This window comes from Lithobates pipiens, unplaced genomic scaffold (assembly GCF_037356315.1).
Source record: "Lithobates pipiens isolate NorthernLeopardFrog02 unplaced genomic scaffold, aLitPip1_a1.2 Scaffold_25, whole genome shotgun sequence".
In the NCBI taxonomy this organism is placed as follows: domain Eukaryota; kingdom Metazoa; phylum Chordata; class Amphibia; order Anura; family Ranidae; genus Lithobates; species Lithobates pipiens.
Window position 1 is genome coordinate 5,148,563 of NW_027507787.1, and position 26,523 is coordinate 5,175,085.

Below are 26,523 nucleotides of genomic sequence, written 5' to 3' on the forward strand. Positions count from 1 at the left end.
ACAGACATTGTTTTCCACAACCATCCAGTCTTTTCATGCTCCACTTGATGGTACATACCTTTGACCATTTATGTGAGAATGATTCAGGGTTAGTGTACACGGGGGCTTCCTCTGTATACGGTTGTCCCTGCACATGTGTGCAGTGCATACTACTCTGTGTAAATGGAATCCACACACTGACCGTGCCCATGTACACTAATCTTTACAGCGTGAGAGGGTTCTGCTTGTAGTAATTGAGGATTAGTGTTGTCAATGTCTGTACTTTGATTAATAGGGATCTCTGTTCTCTTCAGTCTGCCCAAGATCAGTTAGTTCTGGAGATTTTAATAAAGGCGATGTTCACATTTAGAAGATTTTATGGGATTTTGCTTACCTTTTTTGTGTAACTTTATAAATACATTAGCCTTTTGACTTGTATAACTTTTAATGATGCTTTGGGATACAAGACACAGAGATACCTAGGTTGTATGTTTTTTTTTTTTTGTTTTTTTTATCCACTACAAAGACCTTAACATTCTGATAGCCACAGCTTTGCTGTATTATAACCTTTACCACGGAAATAAATATGTGTTGGGAGATATAGAATATGAGAATGTTATTCTGCCATGCAATGGTGTATATTTATTCCCCCCCCCCCTCCCAAATAATATCCACATAACTGAATGTGAATGAAGACCTGTTCTATTGAGTTACAAATAATTTAGCAAATTGACAGCTGTTGTCTTGTGATCGTCAAGTAATCCCACATGTGCATCTAGATGAATAGCTGTAGACATGTAAATTAGACGGTGAATCTTTATATCTACTATTGGACATGTCCCTTCTTAATAGTTCGTCTCATATCTCACTTTTCTAAGCTGCCTTTCATTCTAGTATTTTTTTCCTCATTATTTTTGTACATTTTTTTAATTCATTATTATTATCATTTTTCTAATAGCAAGAGCAGTTTAATGGACAAAATAACAACTTTTCTGGGAGCGGCTACAATAGCTATAGCCAAAGCAGTATGAACGGGGTGAGTGTGTCTTCATACCAAATCAATCATCCACTATTTTACCAGTTTGGGTGGCTAAGAGGGTGATTTCTGTTTTAAAAAATCTCCTGAAGAAGAATGATCATTTTTGGCATATTGTTAGCATTACATACATCTGGACATCTCTATATTGTAAAGCAGATGATTGCAATACACTTTTTTTTATGTCAGCTGAAAGTCTGCTCAAGAGTCGACTGTATTGGTGGTTGCTCTCTTCCATGGAAAGTTCAGATTGGTTGTTTTTAATAATCCTAATCTAAGGGCTGGCTGGCCCTGTAACACTCTGCTGATGCTCTTTTTACTCTACCGCTAGATTATTTTATAGAGGTGGATTTTTAAGTGAACCTGTGCTTTGCTCTCAGCCATTAGGGGCAAAGACTGGAATCCCTGTGTAAGCGCCAAAAGAGCCCACATAGAACCTAAATCGCTGGGCTTATCAGCAAGCATAAACAGAAAAGTCAGCGCTACTACCCATATACCACATAGATAGTAGAGCTCCCAGGTGCTCGATCCACAGTCACTGGCTGAGTAGAGTAATGCTGAAAGAATGATCCGCATTCTGGTTGTTGCTCTTAAAATTTCTTCATTTTATTAAATGGCCACAGTGAACAAATGCAAATTAAGTCAGTTGACGCATTTCGTCCTATAAGGCCTTAGTCATAACCACATTACAGACAAAACTTTGAAATAAATAGTAAGTAGCTCTAAAGATCACAGGCTCCACCCATTACTTATCTTGATTGACCGCAGGCAATTATCCAAAAAAGAATCAGCTGCAATACATATAGGGTGATCCATGTGCATGCCACTAATTTTCACATACCTTGTGAAAATATGCACATGTATGTACACAAACATGTACACACATGTGCATTCATTCATACACATATGCATAAGAAAACACAACATAAAATTCAAAAAACATTCAAAAAACATTCAATAAAAAAAAAAAGATGAAAATAAAAATCCAGGTATGTGAAAAAAGACCCCAGAGGAGAGAAAGGGAAAGAAAAAAAAAAAAGAGGTGGCTCTGGGGAGAGGGATTCTAATGTAAGTGCAAGTCCAGATCCAACCTCAGGTTTAAGCCCTGAGGTGATCTAGTTTTTAATCTAAAAATCCACCCTTGCTCTCCCTATCACCTCCTCTAGGCGAGTGAGACAACCGTTCTATTCCTCTGAAGCGAAATGAGGAAAGATCGCCCTGATGACATTCTCTAAATTCACATGTTGCATTTGAAATATTCCAGCATTTGGATTATTTGTGTCACAGTAATGTTCCCCTGTAGGGCTCTCATGCAGCCTACATATTGAAGGCTGCATGAGATACAAGTGATCAGGTAAGTTACATAGTTTGTGCCACAGTTGACAAATTGCTGTAACTCTTCATCTGTGGCTGTGGCAACAAACATTTTGCCCAAAAGACACAAATTACAGTACCTACAGATTTTTTTGTATTACAAGGTTAACTTCCAGGAAAGGAGAGCCAGGTGGGTTAGCAGAAAAGACTAGGCGATAGTGCAGTCCCTAATGTGGGCACATGTCATCTAGAAAAATGGAAACCTGCTTGCAATATCCTGTTTAAATCTTTACCTGTATACAATATTGGCAGATTTTTTTTTAGTATTCTGACTGTTGGATGATATTCTTGGGAAAATTTCGTTACAAATGTAATAGGTTTGCCCATTCTTCAGTTGTTTTAAAGTTTATTCTTATTTTTAAACTCTCTCTTGGTTTTAGACTTATCTGACAGTAATTCCTCTCTGTCCATTATCAAAACCCTTTCCAGTCCTTGCTGTATAACAGATTCATTATAACCTCGGTCCAATAAGCGCTGATGAATGACCTTTCATTTCAGCTCAAAGGCTGAGTCCGTTGAACAGTTTTGTTTGGCTCAAATAAACTCCCCATAAGGGTTGGCATTGATGGAGTGGGATGGATGACAACTGGCTGCAAAAAGTGTAGCGTTACCAGATCATGGTTTCCTATAGGTGCATGTTGAAACATCACCTGTATTTGGATCGCCCCTTAGGGTGATGTCTAAAATGTTGATACTGAAAGCATCATGCTCAATTGAAAAATGCAAATTTAACTGATTTGTCATTAAGGCATTTCCAAAATTCATGTAATCTTTATAGTGTCACCATCCCACACCATCACAAGGTCAACGATATAATGACCATACCATACAATCTGCCTAGCAAAGAGGTTGATGGGAGAGAACAAAAATTGTTCCTCCCACCAACCCATGTAGAGATTTACCATGGACGGTGAGAATCTAGCACCCATCGATGCCCCACAGCGCTGGACATAATACACAAAAGCCATGGGGGGGGGGGGGGGGGGGTGAATACTTTTGCAAGGCACTGTAAACAATGCCAACTCACCTGGCTCTCCTATCCTGGAAGTTACCCTTCTAATGCAAAAACCTGTAGGTACTGTAATTTGTGTCTTTTGGGCAAAATGTTTGTTACCACAAATGAAGAGTTCATTATACAGCAATTCATCAACTGGGGCACAAACTGTCATTTACCTGATCACCTGCAGCCTTCAATATGTAGGTTGTACCACATGTCCTTTGAGAGGCCATACAGGGGAACATTACTGTGACACAAATAATCCAAATGCTAGAAATATTTCAAATGCAACACGTCACTTTAAAGAATGTCATCAGGGCGATCTTTCCGCATTTCGCTTCAGAGGAATAGAACGGTTGTCTCACTCGCCCAGAGGACGCGATAGGAAGAGACGGCTAATGGGGAGAGAAGCATGGTGGATTTTTAGATTAAAAACAAAATCGCCTCAGGGGTTAAACCTGAGGTGGGATCCGGACTTGCACTTACATTAAGAATGCCTCTACCCAGAGCCTCCTCTCCTTTTTCTTTCCTTTTTCCCTTTCTCTCCTCTGGGGTCTTTTTTCACATACCTGGATTATTATTTTCATCTTTTTTTTTTTTTTTATGTTTTTTGAATTTTATGGTGTGTGTTGTTATGCATATGTGTATACGTGTATGCATGTGTGTGTACATACGTGTACATATTATCGCCACAAGGTGTGTGAAAATTAGTGGCATACGCATGGATCACCCTATATGTATTGCAGCGGATTCTTTTTTTTTTTTTGGATAATTGCCTGTGGTCAATCAAGACAAGTAATGGGTGGAGCCTGTGATCTTTAGAGTTACTTTATTTTAAAGTTTTATGTCTGTAATGTGGTTATGACTAAGGCCTTATAGGCTGAAACGTGTCAACTGACTTAATCTGCATTTGTTCACTGTGGCTGTTTAATAAAATGAAGACATTTTAAGAGCAACAACCGAAGCACGGATCATTTTTTCAACACTAATCAGCAAGAACCAACAAAGTCAAATTCTCCTCCATACCCCAAACTTTTGGATATTTTCTTCGTAGGTGAACTAAAGGTGAGAATATCCTGCTAAGGAGAGGGACACTATGGGGAAACCTGTTCTGTGGCCTTGCATGGGCAAAGCACAGGTTTTATATATATACATACATACACAAAAACCTATTTTATATGTAGCGAGCGTATGAAGGAAGCACCAGAGCCTAGACTTTTCTTATCCCAGATTCCAACCAAACTGAGTTTTCTGCTTTGTTTAAGGTTTGACTTTTCTGTTTTTATTGTATTCTGTTAAATCTCTGTGTTAATGCTTACTTCTACTTCCTGCAGTCTGCTCACAGGCCATTTGTGTGTTCAAATTATTCTTTTGACATGTATTATAATAGAATATTTTGTATGATCTTATGTATAAACAACAATAGGGCCTCAGTTCACACTGCGGCAGTATTGTTCTTACTGCATCACCTTATCAGAATCCCGGTCACATGACCGCAGTGTGGACTGGTGGGTTCCCACCTCTGAAACCATGCAACGTGTACTGACCGCAGAGTGTAAAATAAACCTTGCCAAACGTCTTGCTGCTCTGGAGTGTTTTTGGCACAAATCGGCTATGACTGGGAAGCTCACTGTAAGTGATTTTTCTCACTTGAAAGGAGTAAATAGCTATCTTTGCATTTGGTTTCATATGTTTTTCTATAGACTTGGTTACTGCATTAGTATTTCCATGTATGTTTACTTTCATACTTCTGTTTTACTGGAAGTAGAGTGTTTCTCAAACCTATCCTTAAGGGCCCTTTCACACTGGGGCGGTTTTTAGGCGATACAGCGCTAAAAATAGCACCTGTGTAGCCCCTGAAAAAACCGGCCCCTTTCACTCCAAAATTTTAAGTATGTCACCATAGCAGGGTAGGAGGGGTATTCATCCAATGGTGATACCTGTTTAGTGACACCTGATGGGACTTCCACTCACATCCTCAGTAGTGACACAGGCAATAATAAAAAAAAAAAACAGTTTCTAACTACCCAACTACATTTAAAACTGGAAAAAAATGTGTCACTTTGTTTTGTGGATATCCTCCCAGGTAGTTTAATTACATTCTCAGACACAGAATACCCCAATCTGCGGATTTGTGAGGTTTCCTGTAAAACAAACATTGTTGGTGGGACTTGAGGACAAGTTTGAGAAGAGTCTAAACAGAGTGATTGATCTTTCTTATTGCCAACTTCCCTCTCCCTCCACTGGTCTGCCCAGCATCCTGGCAACCAATCACCTACTTGCAGCTCCTACCCTCCATCTAGACCTGCTGCCTCGCCCATCCTCTTCCCTGCTGCGAAGATTATAGTGCAATGGAAGGGGGAAATAATCAGCCACGGAATCTACAGAGCAACCAGTCAAAGGAGAATAAGGGACCAGGCTCCTAAATTCAGTGCCTGCGGTGGCCCAGATGGGACTGTCACCGGGTACTGATCCGGACCATGGTCGGCCTTTTAGTGATGCCTGCTGTAGTGGATAATATTAAAGAAGGGATGTTATGGGGATGTCTAATTTATATTTGCATCGGAACACAGAGGAGTTTAGCAGTGCCCCTGTGGATATATATACATGTGCAATGCCATCTGTTGCTCTAAGTAAGCAGCATTTTACAACAAAACTAGGCATACAGGTATCTTTTACTCATTATTTTTTGTATTAGTGCTATAATGAACAGGACGCAGTAGTGGGTGGTTTCAGAGAATTCATGTTATGGATGGTCCTGGCCAGCAGGGCCATCTTAAGCAGTCTGTTACTTTGTTTAATGTAAAAATTTATACTTTAATTGACAACAAAGCATTATATTTGATACATATATGAATCCCCCCCCCCCCCCTTACAAAAAAAAAGTATAAATGGAATATACTGTCAGATTGTAGCTTCTGTTTCTTATACATCGTAACTGGAAAATACATTGCAATAAATAATATTTACTAAAGCTGACTTTATTGTGGACTTTAGCCCAGTGAATGTGGGAAAAATATGAGGGTGTCTAGGCCAAGAATGGCATCTTTAAAATTAATTTTCATTAATTTCATGTCTTCTGCAGCCCTCCAGACCGGGTCCTGTTGGAAATTACCCCCACTCACCTGTTCCGGGAAACCCCACACCACCTATGACACCTGGCAGCAGTATCCCTCCATACCTGTCGCCCAGTCAAGATGTCAAGCCTCCATTTCCTCCAGACATCAAGCCCAACATGAGTGCTTTACCTCCACCACCAAGTGAGTGTTTTGCTGATAGATGCGATGCTTTAAAGATAATGGTTAAACATCTTTTTTTTTTCTCTGTCGTCCACAGAAGGACACAGCTTGAGGGTAATTAAACAACCTAGAGTTATACTGCCACCTATAGAAGAAATGGACACTAGGTACATAGAGAACTGAAGCACAGCCCCCTTGAAACAATAACCCATCTCGCATCACACCAGCCCAGTTACACTAAAGCCCCATACACACTATCAGATTTTCTGCCGATTTTTCCTTCAGATTTACCAAAACGATGTAGTGCAAGGGCCTGCCTGATTGCATACACATTGAAACCCCTAAGGTTTGACCTCATATTATATGGTTTTGGTAAATCTGAAGGAAAAAATCAGCAGAAAATCTGATAGTGTGTATGGGGCTTTAGTTATACTACAGGGGAATGGATGTCTCCTTCTTATCTGCTCTATTTTTTTACTCTATTTTTTGACTCAATTGGAAGATTTCCTCTATATTGGAGATCCTGGAAGTCCCTCCAGTTAGCCAATGAACACGGGCTTTCCCAGTTCATTGTTGTACTAAACTCAAACCACCTTTTGACCCTTTATGCTGTGCTCTGGCAACCAGTCAGTCTTCTGCCCAAACGTCATTTGAAATTCCTGCCACTCCTCCTCTGAGGGCAGGACTGGCAGCACAATAACGTTTGTGTACCAGCCACTCTTCTTTCCTTTCTGAGTAGCTTTGTCTCAGAACGACTGGAATCTAACACTTCCAGTGGCAGCAATAGAAGGCACAGCAGCCTCAGAAAGTGGCACTGCTGTGTCAGAAATAACACTGCAGAGAGCAGAGTGGTACAGTGTTTAAGAACTGCACGCCAAGTTTTAAAGGGTCACACATCTGCATGTTCAGTGGTGGAGCATTGTGCCACAATTTTGTGTGCACTATTGCAACAAGCCTTTTCTCCCTTTGCTCTCAGGGACACAGTGGGTGTAGGCAACACATTATGTGGTTATTGTGCTTCACCTACAGTGACAATGGCCATGTCTCCTCAGCTGCTCCATGAGGATTACATTGTGGTAGTATTCTTGCCGTAGTTCTAAATATTTAAGGCGCCTGTCTGCATCTGTAGGGTGACCACCCCTCTTTCAGCATCATATTTGAACACTTACTGCGTATGCAGCTTCTTCATCTTCTATCCTTGTCAATGTTCCTGCTTAAGCCATTGCTATGGCCACTGCCCCAGGTTTCTTGTTTCAGGATGGTTCCTTTCTTTTGCTGCATCCTATGGTGTCACCCTTGTATGCATGCATCAGAGTTGTGTCTCCCTACACTGTAAGCATCACAGCGCCGTACCCTAGGAAGGCAAAGCACTCTTTGCATTGCCCTTCTCTTCCCTTTTCCAAGCTGACTGGCTCTAGACTGCACTGTCCACTGTTAACTTTACCATAAAAACTGGAAATTTTGAGAATCGGTGCTGAGATAAGAGGCTAACTGCATTGAAAGGTTAAACTGCATGTGCGTGGGTACGATTTTTACCAAATCGTTTACTTTAAGTGGTACTACTCTTAAGCATTTGATTGCTTAGGAATAAAACATTTACTGCCATCTTTCCCAGCAGAAGCTAACACTGAGATGCCTTCTTTCTGATGCTGTCAGGGATTCTCCAGAGGAATCGTAGTCATATGCTGAGTTCCTCTACTCCTACTAGTGTAGGAGACCCAAATAGCTGAATAGCAATCAGCAGTTTTTCCAGCAAAACAGAATTTTTTTTTTTTCTGCATTCAAATTTAAAATGAAAGGAGTCTGCTGCTCTTTCTCTTCCTCTGTGCCTGGACTTGGTTAGCTTAATGATTAGACTCAGTTCACACCTATGCATGTGTCCGGGCCGCGTTTGCTCATTCATGGCAGCTCATTCATTTGAATGGGCTGTTGTGCCTACGTTTCCAGCAGAAAAAAAGTACACCTCCTTCAAAACATGGCCTGCAAATTGACCGTGATTTCCCTGCAGTTCCTGCATACACAAATGCTCTGCATTTGTACATGGATGGGGGTGCCATTTAGAATGACTGGTAGCCCTGTGCATTTACTCATGGCAGTGTGTTTTCACTGTGAGTAGTTTTGGGAATCGCTGCAATTCCTACACCCGCAGCTTAGATTGCACTGTCTCCCAACTCGGCATTCTTTGGGACAGCGAGCAGATTGTGCATGCATGAGAGGGAAACAAAGCCTAGTGCTCATTAATTTCCAAGGTGCACTTGAAAAAGTAAGCGTTCTTTTACAAAATGGAGAACACCATGTTAATGTATAGGGAAACTGCATAGAGAGTTTTTTGGCAAGAGTAAGTAAAGGTAAACTAACCCATTAAAGGCTCCCAATGCCATTGTATGTCTTTAAAAATTATGGATGGAGTCGATTAGCTATTACTTTCCTCTATTCCAGATACTTTTTGACATCCGTCGACTTAAAGGATGCCTACACACACATTCATATATTCCAGATCATCAGCGATTTCTCTGCTTTGCTATTGGTAATAGCCACTGTCAGTTTGTGGCCCTTCCTTACAGCCTTGTCTCAACCTAAGGCTACTTTCACACTGGGGCGGGCGGCTATTTTTAGCGCAGATTTACCAACGTTTTAGCGGCGTTGTTTGGCCACTAGCAGAGAAGTTTTAACCCCCGCTAGTGGCTAAAATAGGGTTAGAAAATGCCACTGAAGCGGCGCTTTGCTGGCGGGTTTGTGGCGCTGCCCCATTGTTTGCAATAGGAAGGGACATTGTAGGAGCGGTGAATAGACCGCTCCTATATTGCTGCAAAGATGCGGCATGCAGGACTTTTTTGATCATCCTGTAAGCGCACCGCTGCAGTGTCAAAGGCCTCAGGCTTTCACATTGGAGTGAATTGAGCGGCTCTTTCAGGGCGCTTTGCTGGCACTATTTTTACCACTATAGCACCTGCAAAGTGCCTCAGTGTAAAAGTAGCCTAATGCCGCATACACACGATCGGAATTATGGCCAGCAAAAAAACCTTTCCATCGGAAAATGCGACCGTGTGTATGCTCCATCGGAATTTAGCTGGCAAAAATTTGAGAGCATGTTCTCAATTTTTCCGACGGAAAAACTTTCTATCGGAAATTGCGATCGTCCATCGAACCATCAGAGCTTTTTCCGACCAAAATTTCGACCGTGTGTATGCGGCATTAAAAGTATTCACAAAGGTGCTTCCACCAGTTCTGGTCTTCTTCCTTTCAGAGGTGTTCTAGGCCTGGATACCCCTCAGGCTAAAGACTTTCTGCTCCTCAGAAAATGATCAACACTGCAGTCATGTTCAACCACTTTAATTCCACAGTTGGTCTTCTCTGCAAAGCGAGTGCAGGAAATTATGGCATCCACCTTCAAAGTGGTTCTATTTGCTTAGTTCAACTCAAGAATCTTGCAAATGCACATTCTCACCACATAAGACAAATATGGGTTTATTTACTAAAGCTGGAGAGTACAAAATCAGGCTCATTTCTGCATAGAAACCAATCGGCTTCTAACCTCAGCACGTTCAGTGGAGGATTGTCACGGTGGATGCCAGTCTTCTAGGGTCGAGAGGAGTTTCATTCCTTTGACTGTTCAGGGTTGTTGGTCCTAAGGACAATCAATTTGTTTATTAGCGGACACACTGTGGTGTCTACCAGATTGACCAGATCTGTAAATTCAAGGCCTGATTTGTTTTTACAGTTCAGTGTAGAACAACATTTGGTCCCTAGCATCCTCAAGGATCAGGTGTCTGCACTGTCTGGTCATTTTCAACACCCTCTTGCTATTCTTTTTCTAATTCATACTGTTAGGCCTCCTTTCCAACTGTTTGATTTTAATATAGTATTGTTGGTGACACAAAGCCCTCCTTTTGAACCTATCTTTCTCCTAGGTGTTCTTATCCGTAAGGTGGCCTTTCTTGTGGCCATTGTTTTTGACCAGAAGGTTTTCAGTGTTAGTAGTAAGATGTTTTGAAACAACAAACCTTTTTACCGTCAGTGGTTTCTGCATTTCACCTTGATGAGATTTTGTTAGGTTGCCTAATTATCATCAAAGTGTGACCCTCAATGAACAATTTTTCTACTTACTGTAAAATTATTTTCTTGGAGTCCATTGAATAACACGGCTTCCTCACCTCATACATACTAGTGTTCTCTTGGGCTTCTTGCCACAACTAAGCATGTTGTGATATTGGAGGTGTTAAAGCCTCAAGGCTGACTAGTTTTCTATGTGCCTAGTGTCCATTTCTCACGATGGGCAGCAATATAACAGTAGGTTGCTTAATTATCATCAAGCTGTGTCGCTCAATAGATTCCAAGAAAAGGATTTTATGGCGAGCACAAAATTCCTATTTTTATGTTCGTTTATGAACTTGGCAGGCAAATATAAGCAAATGATGTAAACCTAATTTCCTATAGTGCTAATGTATGATGAATGTGTGACAGATTGAATGCAAGCCCCACAAAACACTCCAAATTGATTTACTTTAGAAATATTTATGCCTTTTAGTAAGGACAAACCTCAGCTCCCAAGTGCTGTTATAAGTAGATTGTCTCACCAGTTAGCGACACTGAAAGTAATTATAGGCCTCAGAGCTGAGAACATTTCTGGGCTTCCCCTCTGCTTTGTTTTAAGGCAATTTCCCTACTGGTTTCACTGTTGCAACACAGCTGATGCAGGACATGAGCTTACTTGGCTCTCTGTGTAAGCTGCAAGCACTGCTACTTTGCATAACGTCATGTCTACTTCTGGGATGCATCTTGCTCTGCTTTGTCTCAAGGTTTCAACTCACAGATAGAAAAATGTCTACAATTAACAGTCTGAAAGCCAGCTGATTGGTGCTGTACCTTCACACTTGTGCTTGCTGTTTATATCCAGATAACTAGCAATGGCTGTTTTAGACCTCTTAAGAGGCAGTTACCTGAGGTCATAGTACCTCCATGTTCCCACCTCTATTGGGCCTTCCATTAGCAACTCTTTTTGAAAAAGCTCTTGTAACCACAGTGTTACCTGTAGCAGGTGAAATAAAAGTCACACAAATAGTAGTCACCAATAGTGATGTAACTTCTGTAAATATATGTTGAGTGGGTATAACCATAAACAATTGGGCACATTGCCCACACACCTATCATTTATTTCTTTGTGAGCACATGCTTCTTTGTACATATCAGTTTTCCAGGTGCCTCATATGAGAGTTTTATTGTAATATTTGCAAGTTGTTCTTGGGTTCCTAATGTTGCTGCATCAGTGACCCTTTAGGGGTCTCTGGTCCTCTGAGCTTTGCTTACACCTTTTTACATTGTCGCACTGCAGATGCAAAAGGGAAAGTTCACACTTTCTCTCCTTCTTCGATCTCAGCCAGCCACACAGATGAACTTCGTCTGACATTTCCTGTGCGGGATGGAGTAGTATTGGAGCCCTTCCGATTGGAGCACAACCTTGCCGTCAGCAATCATGTGTTCCACTTACGACCGACCGTCCATCAGACCCTCATGTGGAGGTAAGTGTGTGTTTTTTAACTTAACCTAGCCGTGCTGTTCTTATTCATTGGAGAACTCTGTTAAACAGGACTCATGTTCTTTAGTTATTTTAGGTTGACTTAAGTTTGCTTTGAAGGTTTATAAAGTGAAATTTTGCTTGCAAAAAATTCTTATTTTACAAATTAACATTTAATGCGGGGTGCTTCTATGATACAGTGGTTGCCGTCTGATAAGAAAGCCCAGCACTAGCTCTGCAGTTGACTGAGTCTACATAACTGAGGAGAATGTGTTTCCCTCCTCTCAATAATTCAGTCACCTGTGTGTTTGTATAATCTGAGATCCAGCAAAAAATCTAATTTGAATCCCTAGATGGACTTTTGAGGTGCCCCAAGAAAGTCGCATTTTATTTGTAGAAAATTATAAAATTATATACAGCTGTCAAAAAATATATAAAACATCCTGAATACATTCATCTGCATAGGCATACCTCTCTTTTAATAATAAGGTAACATATTTTTGCTATTACAAAAAAACTTGCCCCAAAGTGATGGGACAGATTTTACTTAATACATGTTCTGTTTCTCCATCAATATATTCCTCATCGTGTTTCGCAGGATCTACAACCTGCTTCCTCTGGAGGACATACAAAGAGGTCAACAGTTATGCAGTGTTACTGAATATATGTAAAAGATGAACACCAACTCAAACAATATTGTTATACTTATCAAATACATCATGAAAAACATATATCACACATATATGCCAATAAATGTATTCAGTACATTTTTTATTTATTTTTTTGACAGCTGTGTATATTTTTATAATTTTATACAAATAAAATTGTATGAAGGGTGTGTATTCTCCTATATTTTCATTGTTTTGTATCTTGTAACTTTCTTGGAGCACCTCAAAAGTCCATCTATGGATTACAGTTTTTTTTTTTTTTTTTGTGCATTCTAATTGGATGTGGTGCCACCTATGTGTACACCATAACTCCCCAGACTTGCATAATTTTGTAATCGGAGATCCTGCTATGTAGGTCTGTAACACTGCAGTATATCCGCTATCTTAAAGTAGAACTATAGGCAAAACGTGTGTTTTTATTTTATTTTATTCGGATATAGTAAGGGAGATTTATATCGCCCGGTAGTTTTAAAAAAATATAAATGCAAGTTACTAGTTGGGGAATAACCTCTGTGGGATTCGAGGATGGAAAGGGATTTTGGGATCCTAATAGATGATAGACTCAGCAATAGCATGCAGTGCCATGCATGCAAGTAAGGCCAGCAGACTATTAGCATGCATTAAAAAGTTATTTACTCAAATAAAACTGTAATTCACCACTTTACAAAACTCGTGTTTGGCCACATCTTGAGTATGCCATTAAGGATGTCCTTGAACTGGAGAGAGTCCAGAGAAGGGCAATAAAGGTAATAAGGGGGCTGGAGGACCTCAGTTATGAGGAACAACTACAATACATTAAACGTATTCTCCCTGGAGGAGACAAACTTAAGAGGGTATATGATCACAATATACAAATATTTAAATAGTTACTATATCATTGGAGGAAAACCAATTAATTTTGGGTCTCTAAGAAGACATGCAGCCACACAATGAAGCTGGACAAGAAGCAGTTCAAACTGAGTAAGGGATTCTTTACTGTAAGAGAGGTAAGGATGGGTTTCTTAGAGAATGCTATGTACATAGAGATTAGTAGTGGCTCACACTCATCGAGGTTGAACTGGATGGCGGTGTCTTCAACCTTACCAACTATGTAACAACGTAATATGTGTTGTATACAATTTTTTTTTCATACATATTCTGCTATCCTAAACAGGTCTGACCTGGAACTGCAGTTTAAATGCTACCACCATGAAGATCGTCAGATGAACACCAACTGGCCAGCATCTGTACAAGTCAGTGTCAATGCCACACCTCTCACCATTGAGAGGGGTGACAACAAGACTTCCCACAAACCCCTACACCTCAAACATGTCTGCCAACCGGGCCGCAACACTATCCAGATTACTGTCACTGCCTGTTGCTGTGTAAGTGTTATCTGTCTGAATGAGACTTCTCCGTACATTTGAACGTGATGTGTTATTGATATTGAAATGTTCTAAAGAAATCAACACTAGACTATATAAAGTGGCATTGGAATCCTCTTCTTTGATTTCCTATATGTAAACTAGTCTATTAAGCAAGATCAATAACTGGTTATAATATTATAACAGTCTTCTGTCAGCATTATACAACATATATAACTAACTTGGGCATCTCATAGATGAGTTAATTATTTTTTTTCGTTCAACCAGTAGGTTGAACAAAAAAAAAAAAAAAATGAACCCAATTTCTCCTTCCCTACCCTGTCTTTGTATTCAGACAGCAGGGAGACTTTCCACCATCAGAATGAACTGATCATCGCTGCAGTCTATACCTTGCAGTGCATCTGATGGAGCAGCAAAAATCCCACAGGGTAGTTGTGAATAGAAGTCGATCGGTAGTTCAACCACAGTGTCCACACATGGATCAAAATTTGGCCAGTCCCTGCTGAACCAGCTGAATTTTAATCCATGTATGGGCAGCTAAGGTACACATCAATCACACAGGGTCTCTCCAAAATATGCCAGCATCCAGATCGCGCAATCAAATGGTAAAAAAGTTACAATTTATCGATTTTTGTTTCTGATATAATGAGCTAAACCACAGAAAAAATGAAGAACTCAGGAGGAGCGGTTGTACTAACTATCCGATGTATTCTAGCAATGAATACAAAGCTTCCTGTGGCTGAGTCAGAGGTTGTGACATCATCGCCTCTCTGGCCAGCCAGTCAAAGGAAGCTTTGTATACATTGCTAGAATACACTGCTTTCTCTAAATGGCTGAGCGCTGATCAGATAGACTCTACTGTGTTTCTTGTATGAGACTGGAAGTCTTGGCTAGAACCCGGAAATAGCTTCAGCTACATACAGTTTTTTATACAGCACATCCAGTGGCCTCACATGTTGGTGAGGGACAAACAAACTATGTAAAGTATATCAAAAGATGGCGTTCAGCTTTAAAGGTTTTTGTTATAACTTTTTGTATTTGTGTATTAATATATATATATATATAAAAAAAAGCTGCATTTCCTTTTTTACCCATAGTACCCTAAATGTTTTTTTAATTTTATTTATTTATTTTTATTTTTTTCTGGGCTTAGGTCATGTTTAGGCTTATATTACCCTTTTAGATTTTTCCAGATGTTATGCCATAAGATTATATAGTAAAACAATGAGATTTTTTATTGACGCTGACCATAATAGAGCTTTCTTCTTTATTCCACAGTCACACTTGTTTGTGCTGCAGTTAGTTCACCGGCCTTCAGTACGGTCAGTACTGCAGGGTCTGCTAAAGAAGAGACTTCTACCAGCAGAACATTGTATCACAAAAAGTAAGTTCACTCTCTTGGTTGGGGGATTTTGGGGAGGGAAATTTGTGCTAGCAAAGGATTTGGGAGGACAGGATTTACAACCTATATACCAAATAATTCTGCTTCATAAACTACATTTTAGGGCTTGTACAGTGTGGTAGCACGTGCAAAATCGCACATTTTTCTGCCCCGCTTAAAAAAGGGCTGCCTTTTGTGAAACCCTGGCCTACCATGATCTATATGACTAAAAAATGTTTGAAGGAAAAACAGATCTTTGCTAGTATTGACCACTCAAAGTCTTCCATATTGCGTTGGGAGAGAACAAGATTGAGCGCAGTGGGAAATGAGAACAGTAAGCTTTTCTGACACCCTGCTTGTTTTGTCTCTGCAGTAAAGAGAAATTTCAGCAGTGTAGCAGCATCATCTGGTAATGCAGCACTAAATGGAGAGGATGGAGTAGAGCAGACGGCAATTAAAGTCTCATTGAAATGCCCGATCACGTTCAGACGGATCCAGCTGCCTGCACGGGGACATGACTGCAAACATGTACAGGTCAGTGCATCAGACTAACCACCTGTTTCAAAATAGTGTTGTCCAGAACTATTGTGACAAATCAGCAGCATGTATAAATATATAACATTTTCTTCTTTGTGTGTGCAGTGCTTTGATCTGGAATCCTATCTGCAACTGAACTGTGAGCGAGGAACGTGGCGGTGTCCTGTATGCAAGTGAGTGTACAATTTCTATGTGCTTAATGTCCATGCTAGTTATTGTCTTTGTATTTCAGTATATAAAGGACTACAGATATTGCCCAGTTGCAATGTGTAGCTTTTATGTCACATAACACCTTTCACAATATTTGTCCCCTAATTTCTTGTGTATGTTATTTCACACCAAGTGACAAGTCACTGCTCAGCCTTCGATCTGAAATCTGCTTTCAATCCCAGCATGCACCAGTATCGGCAACAGTCTGAGCTTGCTGTTTGGCAATAAGTGAGCTATTGGCAGCTTGAATATTTATATCTACCTACAATGATGGTAATGTCCTGCTGCAGCAGTCATTGTAACATGTACTTCTAGGCTGTGACTCTTAAAGATGTGGACTTAATCAGTCATGTGTAATACATTTTCTACGCAGGATAGATGCAATCCAAGTTGACATCCCTTCCATATCTTCCTGGATGTAAGAGCTGTAGAAATGTACATCATTGTACATCATTGTCTAATTATAAACAGCAGATGCTGGTCATGTGGAAAATGAATATTTTGTTGTTTTTGTACACTTATATATGTTTCTTTTCTTTCAGTAAAACAGCCCTATTAGAAGGTCTGGAGGTAGATCAGTATATGTGGGGCATCCTGAATGCAATACAGAAGTAAGTGTTTCCATCTTCCTGTATGCTCTATAAAGCCATTATTTTTTATTGTTTTTGGAGAATCAAATTCAATCTTTTTTTTTTATTATTTATTTATTTTTTATACAAATGCTTTTATTGAGGTATCAAAAGCATAACAAAGTAATTCCACATACAGAGATTATCAGGTATAAAACTAAGAAGAAAATACACAAAATAGACATAGTTCTATGTATTCATACATTAATTCATGCTATATTTCCAAAAGAAAAAAAATTTAGTCTGAATCCTGTCTCTTTAGTCAAAATATATAGTTGTTCAAGTCACATATTCAGAAAGGGTAATTGTATCTAGAACGCTTGTATCTCTGACTTTTGGAACTTATGTTGAAACCGTAACCACTAATAACGAAGTGTCATCCATGTAACTTGTTGAGCTCATTTTTCGCTATAACAAGAATGAGAATGAGGAGTATAAGAGAAAAAGGGAGAATAAAAAAAGGAGAATAATCCTAGATATGCTATCTACCATAAAGGACTAAGGGCTGAATTTAATAGTTTTATAGACACCCAACACTTTGGTGGGTCATGGCCTGCATTTCTCATGTTAACAATAAACCAATATAAGGCTAGGGTCACATTAAAAGTGGTTGAACCCCCCCCCCCCCCCAAAAATAAAGCATGCTCCTGTCCCTTTAAGGCACAAGCTCCATAGTCCCCTCCCCTTTCCCACCCTCCCCCTCCCATCTCTCCCCTCCCCACCTCTCCGCTATCCACCCCTCCCTTCACCTCTCCACCCTACCCCTCTTCTGCCGTTTGCCTTTCTATCTCAAACCAGTCTGCCCATTCTCCTCTGACCTCAACAAGGCATTTTCATCCACACAATAACAGAGAGGGCACATGAACTTGGTGCATTTATCCTAAAACCATTGCTTTATTAATGTAATAAATGGCAAGTATTAAACTCACAAGATGACAAACTTAACAAGCGTATCACATAGTACAGTGTCATTAAGTCCACATTGCATCATATCATGTGGTAGGAGAAGGTGAAGATCCAATAGCCTAATGCGTTTTGAGGTCTAGCCTCCTCCTCAGAGCTACAAGAGGCTAGTCCTTTAAACATGTTGGCCTATTGGATCTTCACCTTCACCTACCACATGATATGTATGATGCAATGTGGACCTAATGACACTGTACTATGTGATTCACTAATTACATTTGTCATCTTGTGAGTATAATATTTACCATTTATTACATTAATAAAGCACTGGTTTTAGGATAATGCATTAGGTCTGTACACCCTCTCTGTCTTTTTGTGGTTTCAGTTGTTCCAGACTTCCCCATTCTTAAGGGTGCAGAAAGCCTAAGGCCGCGTACACACGCGCGGACTGTTGGCCCAACTTTGTCCGTCCAACAGTTTGAGCGAACAGTCCGCTCAAACTTAGCATGGACGGACATGGCCACACACGACGAACGAACAGTTTGCTGAAACCGTGCGCGATGACGTGAACGGCACGTACGACGGGACGCAAAATACGACGTCCTATACACTGCATTATAACTTTCGGCTTGAAAATCCTTTCTGAGCATGCGCGGAACTTAGTTTGACGAACAAGCCTACACACGGGCGGACTGTTCGTTGAAACAAGGTTTCAGCGGACAGTTTTTCGGAATTTCCGTAAAACCTTGTCCGTCCAACTGTCCGCTGAAACTGTCCGCTGAAAGCCCACACACGAGCGGACTGTCCGCCCAAACACTGTTCAGCGGACAAGGTTGGGCCAACAGTCCGCGCGTGTGTACGCGGCCTAAGTGTATCTATACAACCAGGACTGAGATATAGCCTACGTACTTTGTATTGGGTCCACTCCCAAGTGCAGCAGGGTTTTTTGTGTTTGTGTGGATTTTTCACCCACACAACTGCCACTCACTGGATATTTTCTCTTTTTTTGTGTGTGAAAATCCCAGTAGATCAGCAGTTTTTGAAATACTCAGACCAGCCAGTCTGACACCAACAACCATGCGTTCAAACTTAAATCCTCTTTCTTACCCATTCTGCTGCTCGGTTTGAGTAAATTGTCTTCACCACGTCTAGAGGCCTAAATGCATTGAGTTGCTGCCATGCGGTTGACTGATTAGCAATTAATTTTACCAAGCAATTGAACAGGTGTACCTAATAAAGTGGAGATGAATGTATATTTTACATTATACTGTAATCTGTTTTTAATGAAATCCAGTCTTTTAATGAAAAGATTGTCAATAAGTGGTTACATTTTTGGGGAAGAGACTAAAATTGCTTGTTCAGCTTCAACCCTAACATTTTATATATATGAACATTCATGCGACACATGTCACACTAAAATGACCACCCCATACTTAATGAAAAAGCAGTAAAATGCTACACTGTGATTAAAAACAGCACAAGACGCACATCTGTTGACCTCAGCCGCTCCATAGAGAGTAATGGATGGTCCAGTTGGGTCCGCCTGGCACAAAATAGGACAAACTTTTTTTTTATATGACAGGATCCAAATATAATATTGTTTTTAAGGGGTGTTTTATTTAAAAAAAAAAAAACATATTTGTACTCACATTTGAAACAATGGGGATTCCCCAGATGAAGTCGCCTGACGATACACGTCGGGATTGGGAGGCAGATTAACCAGAAGTGACGGAATACAAGCTCCCTGCTCATGGAGTATACTCTTTGTATTGTTTCAAATGTTTTTTTAATAAAACACCCCTTAAAAACTATGTTACACTATCAGAGCCCCTTTTGTTCATATACTGCCACCATGGAGGAGACTAGGTGAATATCCCAGAATTACAGCTAAGGAAGTATCGCCATAGATCCAGTCCCCATGGCAGCGTTCATCAGAGTGGATCCCTAAAGTAAAGAGGAGACACGGGGATCCCCCATGAAAGATATCTATTTAATGCTGTTATCTTACAGCACAGCAGTAAGGTGAGAGACGTGTGTGCACTGAGGTGTCGCACATATTATAAGAAGAGACATCAATAACCAGTCATTTTCACTGTTTGAATGTGCAGGAAGTAGAGCACCTTCACTTAAAAATGTTTGCACCTGTGGAATAAATTCGCCATCACTGGGGACTATATATCTACCACTTATAATGAATTATATTATCATATTTATTGCATCAGTCACCTTAACATGATATTTATGCACACTCCAAAATATTTCTTAATTTATTCACAGATTTACACATTTATGTTGATTGCGTTACTTATTGTTTAGTCTTTCACGCTATTGAGGACAGCGCAGCATCATCTTTATTCATACACTTAGAGCCACGGACGTTTGGAAAAACATGAGCATGGGTGCATTTTAAGGAGTTCTATCTCCAGTATACAACATGTGTGCTTTGCTAAATCCTGTAGGTCTAGTATGGGGCCAACTGCAGTTAAGCAGGTGCTTTCTTGCAAACTAGCTGAAACGCACGGTTGCTGAAGATACAAGATTTTACCTATTTGCATAAATATACATGTTTGCATAAAGATACATGATCATGGTTGCATAAGGATGCATGGTTGCACAGCGATGCATGTTTATTCATGTTTGCATAAATATACATGTAAAAAATTTGATAAATACCGCTCTGTCCAAAAAGGAGGGGGGAAGCTGTCAGCACCGCAAATGACAATTGCTAATAGTAAAGTGAAAAAGTGATTGAAATAAAAATAGGATGATTGTGAAAATATACAACTATCAATATATAAGTGCAGTGATAACAAGTGATTAAACCATTAAATACAATACACATATATAAATGCAGTGAAAAACTTATTTCAAAGTAATAATAAAATAAAAATAAGAAAAAGTCCATTGAGAAGGGTTTGATGGATGAAATGTCTGAAACATATGTATCTTGACACCCCGAATAGTGATTTTCAAGCCACCGCTAAACGTGCATGGAAAGGGGAGATGAAGCACTGTCACCAATAACACTGAGGCTTACCGGAAAATATAGATTCAGTAGGACATACGCCCTATGAATCAAACAGGGCTTGTCGGTGATTCTACACCAAAGATTGTAAGGCCCAGATGGATATAGATGATGAAATTGTATAGGAAATATTCTCACAAGGACCACCGGTCAACAAGAAAGGAAGCTCCAAGATGTATAAAACATCACGTGGCTTCACACATAAATGGCCAAAAAGATGCATGTTTATACATGTTTGCTTAAATATACATGGTTATACATGATCACATAAGGATACATGTTTGCATAAAGATACATGTTAATATATGTTTGCTTAAATATACATGGTTATACTTGGTTGCATAAAGATGCAGACGTGTTGCGTAATGTTGCATAAACACGTTTCATAAAGGCATACTTGCTTATTGCAAAAATTCTTGTTTCCATGGGCACATGTTGCATGAATGTGTGTGTACAGCGCACACTTTCATATTTTGCCTAAATGCATATTTGTATAAGCCCATGCTTCCATAAACACATGCTTCCGTAGATGCATATTGCTTAAACACATGCTGGCATGTTTTCATTTGTACTGCATATGTATGTTTATTTACATTAAGCTGTATACATATGTACTTTTCCTGGGACTACATACATATGTGCTTATTTGCATAGGACTACATGCATATGGGATTGTTTGCCTGGGGGTACATGTGTGTGTTCTTATTAACCTTGTACTGCATACATAAATGCATAAATGGCAAGAATACTTGTATACCTGTATGTTTGCGTACCTAGGTACTTGCATACCTAAGGGGTTGCATAGAGGTAAACCAACATAGTTTTAGGCCTGCATCCTTGGAGGACTGTATATTAGGTTGGATAATGTAGTTGCATTATTTACCTGTTATATCAGTTAAATGGTTCCAGAAAAGAGAGGAAGATGGGGGAAGCAGGGGCAACGCTCTTAGGTTTAGGGATCTGGCGGTGTCCACATCTCCCGATGGACAGTGGTTTTGGGTGCATTTGAGTTACTGTGATGTTTGGCATTGCAGTGTTTTCTGGCGCATTTATTTTTCATCAGACTGCGGCCGCATCATGCCTGATCTCGGTTGATCTAAGCCTAAGCAGGATCAAGCCTGGTTGATATATAGATGGGAGACTGCCCGGGGATACCAGATGCTGTAAGCTTTCCCCACCTGGGAGGCTGCTGGGTTTTGAGAGTATCTTAGGCCAGAAAAACTTAGGGCAGTCTCTGAGGTGGTTTGTTCCATCTTTAGCTGACAGAAACCTGGTAAGTTAAGTGCACCTCTTGGGACTGTCTGGGTCTGTCACAGAGTCATCAGTCTTTTGCCTTGCATTTGCTCTTGGAGCAGAAGTTATGGGCTCATTATTGTAAGACAAATGGTAGCAGTTCCAAAGCCAAATGGGGACTAGAGGTCTAGATTAAGATCTCAAGCCGCTTAATATCCTTCTGTTTCAGATAGGCTAAACTGTTCAGTGATGACCTCTATGCAAGAGGTAGATTTCAGGGTCTATAATCTGTAAACGGACATCTTCATGTGGCGGTTTGTTTCCAGGATCATAAAAGATTTCTGTAATTGCAGTGGAAAGTCTTTTTTTTTTTTTTGTGAATCTTCCCTTTGGGTTGGCCACAGCTCCGGAAGGTTATCAAAGCGTCAGGCCCCAGTGCTAGGCTTGCTGAAGACACCTCAATACTCTTTGCTCGGGAAGCAGTCACTTCCAGGGGTTCCTTCGATATATTTCTACAGGAGGAAGCTGTCAAAGCACGTTCTCTAATATACAGCCCTACTCCAGGTCTTGGTAGAGGTTCATTCTCAGTCTGGAACTTGAAGATCCAGGCATTGCCAGAAGGCTCTGTTTCTGGGTTGTTGCAGAGCATAAATTGGTACTTGATATTGTTCCTTTTCAGGAATTTGGAAAATAATAACCACTGATGTCAGGGAGAGGTATATCACATTCTGTCTGAGACAGTACATGTGCTGTTTCTATCACCAATACATATTCCAGGTATAGGATAGTGGCAAGGGGAAACTCTGCAGGGGAATCTATTAGATTCCAAGTTCTACAACAGTTTGGGATAGTTGTGTCCGGGACAAGAGTCCCACTGCAAAAACGGGTATATGTACTGGTAACATCTTAAGGTCTGGTTCTCCCTTATTTGATGTTTTTTTTTTTTTCCCGTTTCGGATTCTGACACATCTTTTGCAAAGAATCTGTAAGGTGGTAACAATGATATTAGTGATGGCCGAATTGCAGAGGCCACTTTTTGAACCAATCGGGGGATTCTGTTGGTCCTTTTATCTCAGAAGGTGGCTTCTTTGGCTGCTATCACTTCACGAAGTGGAGTGTCAGAGTTGGCGGCTCTTTCATGCAAGGAGCCATTCTTGGTCTCCCATCATAAGGTGATGTTGCGTCCTCATCCATTTATATTGCTTAAAGTGGTTTCTAGTTTTTCACTTGAATCAGGACAGTGTCTTGCCTTTTATTTTTCTCCTAATCCACAGTCAGCAGGAGAAAGATCGCTACCTACTCTAGAGGTAGTTCAGACGCTCAGGGTCTACTTGAGCTGTTGGCACAAGTCAAGAATCCTGGTTTGTGCTGCCAGAAGAGCCCAGGAAGGGCAGCATCCAGGTTGAATATCTAGCAGTGGATCTGCCAGTTTATCAATGATGCCTTTGGTTTAAAAAAAAAAAACATATTTTTCGGGGGAGAGATTCTCTACCAGGTGTGGGAATATCTTAGGCCATCCATCATCGGATGTCAATGGCCCAGGTGTACAAGACCACTGTTTGGTCTTTTGTTTATACAGCTACAGGGTTTTAACCAGGTTGATGTCAATCACATAGAAGATACTGCCTTTGGCCTCAGCATTTTAGAAATAGCAGAGTAGGTTCTTCTTTGGTGACAGTTTCGATGATATGGTGTCTCCCTCCCCTCAGGGGCATTGCTTTGGGACATCCCAGATAGTAATTACTATAGCTGCTCTGTGTCCCGTGATGTACGATAAAGAAAATAGGATCTTTTCCTACAGCTAACCTGTAAAATCCTTTTCTTGGAGTACATTACAGGACACTGAGGCCCCTCCCCTCTTGGGAATTGTTTGCTACAAACCTGAGGTACTTCCTGTATAGGAGTGGTTATATAGAGGGGGGACTTCCTGTCTTTTGGGTGTGCCAGTGTTCATCCACCTATAGGTGGCATATAACCCAGATAGTAATTACTATAGCGCAGTGATGGCGAACATTGGCACTACAGATGTTTTGAAACTACATTTCCTATAATGCTCAAGCATTCTGCAGTGTAGTTGAGCATCATGGGAAATGTAGTTACAAAACATCTGGGGTGCCAAGGTTCGCCATCACTGCTATATCTGCTCTGTGTCCCGTGATGTACTCCCAAGAAAAGGATCCTATTTTTGTTAGCACAGGAGTACCATTCACCTATTTCAGAGTGAATACAGCCACCCTTTAAGCCAGATACTTCAGCAAACAAAAAAAGGATTTTGGAGGAGGCTGAATTGTAAAGTGTACCAATATGCTGAGCCTGGAAGTAGTTAGGTGGAACTAGAAGTGATGTGTTTGCTAGAATAAACCTTTATTTAATTTGCTTTCTATTTAGTCTGTTTATAACGACATCTCTTAGACCAATATTTCTCAACTCCAGCCCTCAAGTACTCCCAACAGGTCATGTTTTGAAGCTTTGCCATTATTTGGCACAGGTGATTTGATCAGTTTCACTGCTTTAGTAAAACCCACAGCCATTTCATCTGAGGGAAAGCCTGAAAACATGACCTGTTTGGGGTACTTGAGGACTGAAGTTGAGAAACATTGTCTTAGACCAGTGTTTCTCAACTCCAGTCCTCAAGGCTCCCCAACAGGTCATGTTTTCAGGCTTTCCATTATTTTGCACAGGTGATTGGACCAGTTTCACTGCCTTAGTAATTACCACAGCCATTTCATCTGAGAGAAATCCTGAACACGACCTGTTGGGGCGCCTTGAGGACTGGAGTTGAGAAACACTGTCTTAAACTACCCTTTCCATGCGCCGGTTTGATCTAATTGTAAAACTAACAGTGTTGTCACTCAATTACAAAAAAAGTGAAAAAATAACAATCTGTTAATAGAATCAAAAGGTAGTAAAACTTTGTTATGGGGGTTCAGACACACAATAACTGCTGTGTTAATGCTAGCAACATACTATACTTCTTCCTCTCTGTATGTCTTATTTTAAAGTTCTGCAAAAAAATAATAATAATAATTGTAGGCCAGATTGGCCATTTTAGTTCTAGTCATCTGAATGGTTTTAGTGGGATTTTATTGGACTAAAATAGTGTTAAATTAGTTGACCAAAATTTTCGTCAATGAAATGAACACTGGCTGAAAGGTATTTTTGTTGATTTTTTTTGAATAACGGACACTTTGCTTTTACGAAGTCAGCTGTCTGGTGATCCAAAACCTCAAAATATCACAGCTTATGTATATGTTATACTTGAGGGAGTGCTGAAAAAGCTGACCATCAATGTAGTAGTGGGCACCACTACATAGAACACTGCATTCTTCTGGGTCCTATGGCGCCAGTATCCGGATGCATTGTATATTTTTTTCACTGAGTATAAAGCATTCTATGATTTGGGGAAGTGGCGGTTCTGTCATCCTCTTCCCCTCCACTTTGTCCAATTAGAGAATGCCTCGTATTCGTTGCAAAAATACAAGGCAATTCTGTGAGTGGCAGCAGTGCAGAGTGAGCAAACCCCTGTGGTCAGTATGCCATGGAGCAGCACTTGGCACAAGACCCAGAGGATAGCTGCACTTGCTACTACTACAGTGAATATGCTCATTCAGGTATGAAATATGCATACTTACATTGGTCTAAGCTGAACCAATGTAAGTATGCAACCAAGTTCATACCTGGAGTTCAGCATTTAAGCTACAGTTCTATATCCTCTACAGGAACATAGTTTGTGTTTCTAGGACTTCCTAAAATGGTGTAAAATGGAGGATGCATTTGTCACAGTTCTGTGCATGGTATACAAACACAATATTGTTTGTTTCACAGCTCAGAGTTTGAAGAAGTGACCATTGATCCCACGTGCAGTTGGCGGCCGGTACCTATCAAATCGGAGATTCACATCAAAGATGATCCTGATGGAATGCCCTCCAAGAGGTTTAAGACTATGAGTCCCAGTCAGATGATCATGCCCAATGTCATGGAGATGATTGCAGCATTGGGGCCTGGCCCTTCACCATATCCATCTTTGCCACCACCTCCTGGTGGAGGAAGCTCCAATGAGTATGTAGGACAAGGTAAGACTTGATTGTGTATTGTTATGTCAGTGGTATGTTTTCTATTATAAATCATCTGTACATCCCTGAACCCCTGTGACTGCATTCAACGCTCTGTCCATTAGTTTAATGATGCTTAGCCCAATAATACCTGCAGAATCACAAGAAATACATTTAGTAAAACCCCCTTTTTTTTATGCATCCATTTCATTTTAGGTAACAGTTACCAGGGTCATGCCAACTTTGACTTCCCTCATGGAGCGCCAGGTGGCACAACAATGAACGACTTTATGCATGGGCCCCAGCTCTCGCACCCCCCTGACATGCCTGGTGGGATGTCTTCGCTGGACAAACCACTCAGTCACCCCATGCAGGACTCCG

General features: G+C 40.5%; 1 protein-coding gene across 9 annotated transcripts in view; it reads left to right on the forward strand.

Annotated features, from left to right (window-relative positions):
- ZMIZ1 (zinc finger MIZ-type containing 1) overlaps positions 1-26,523 on the forward strand; it is a 466,669-nt gene that overhangs the window by 432,042 nt on the left and 8,104 nt on the right. For 7 of the 9 annotated variants that reach the window (XM_077453978.1, XM_077453977.1, XM_077453979.1 and 4 more), the window contains 10 exons: positions 938-1,015; positions 6,472-6,646; positions 11,958-12,144; positions 13,962-14,172; positions 15,451-15,556; positions 15,927-16,087; positions 16,196-16,263; positions 16,843-16,911; positions 25,916-26,163; positions 26,359-26,522. In XM_077453978.1, coding sequence (XP_077310104.1) covers positions 938-1,015; positions 6,472-6,646; positions 11,958-12,144; positions 13,962-14,172; positions 15,451-15,556; positions 15,927-16,087; positions 16,196-16,263; positions 16,843-16,911; positions 25,916-26,163; positions 26,359-26,522 — 1,467 coding nt within the window. The remainder of the gene's footprint in view (positions 1-937; positions 1,016-6,471; positions 6,647-11,957; positions 12,145-13,961; positions 14,173-15,450; positions 15,557-15,926; positions 16,088-16,195; positions 16,264-16,842; positions 16,912-25,915; positions 26,164-26,358; position 26,523) is intronic. The other 2 variants (XM_077453980.1, XM_077453981.1) reach the window with 2 other exon arrangements.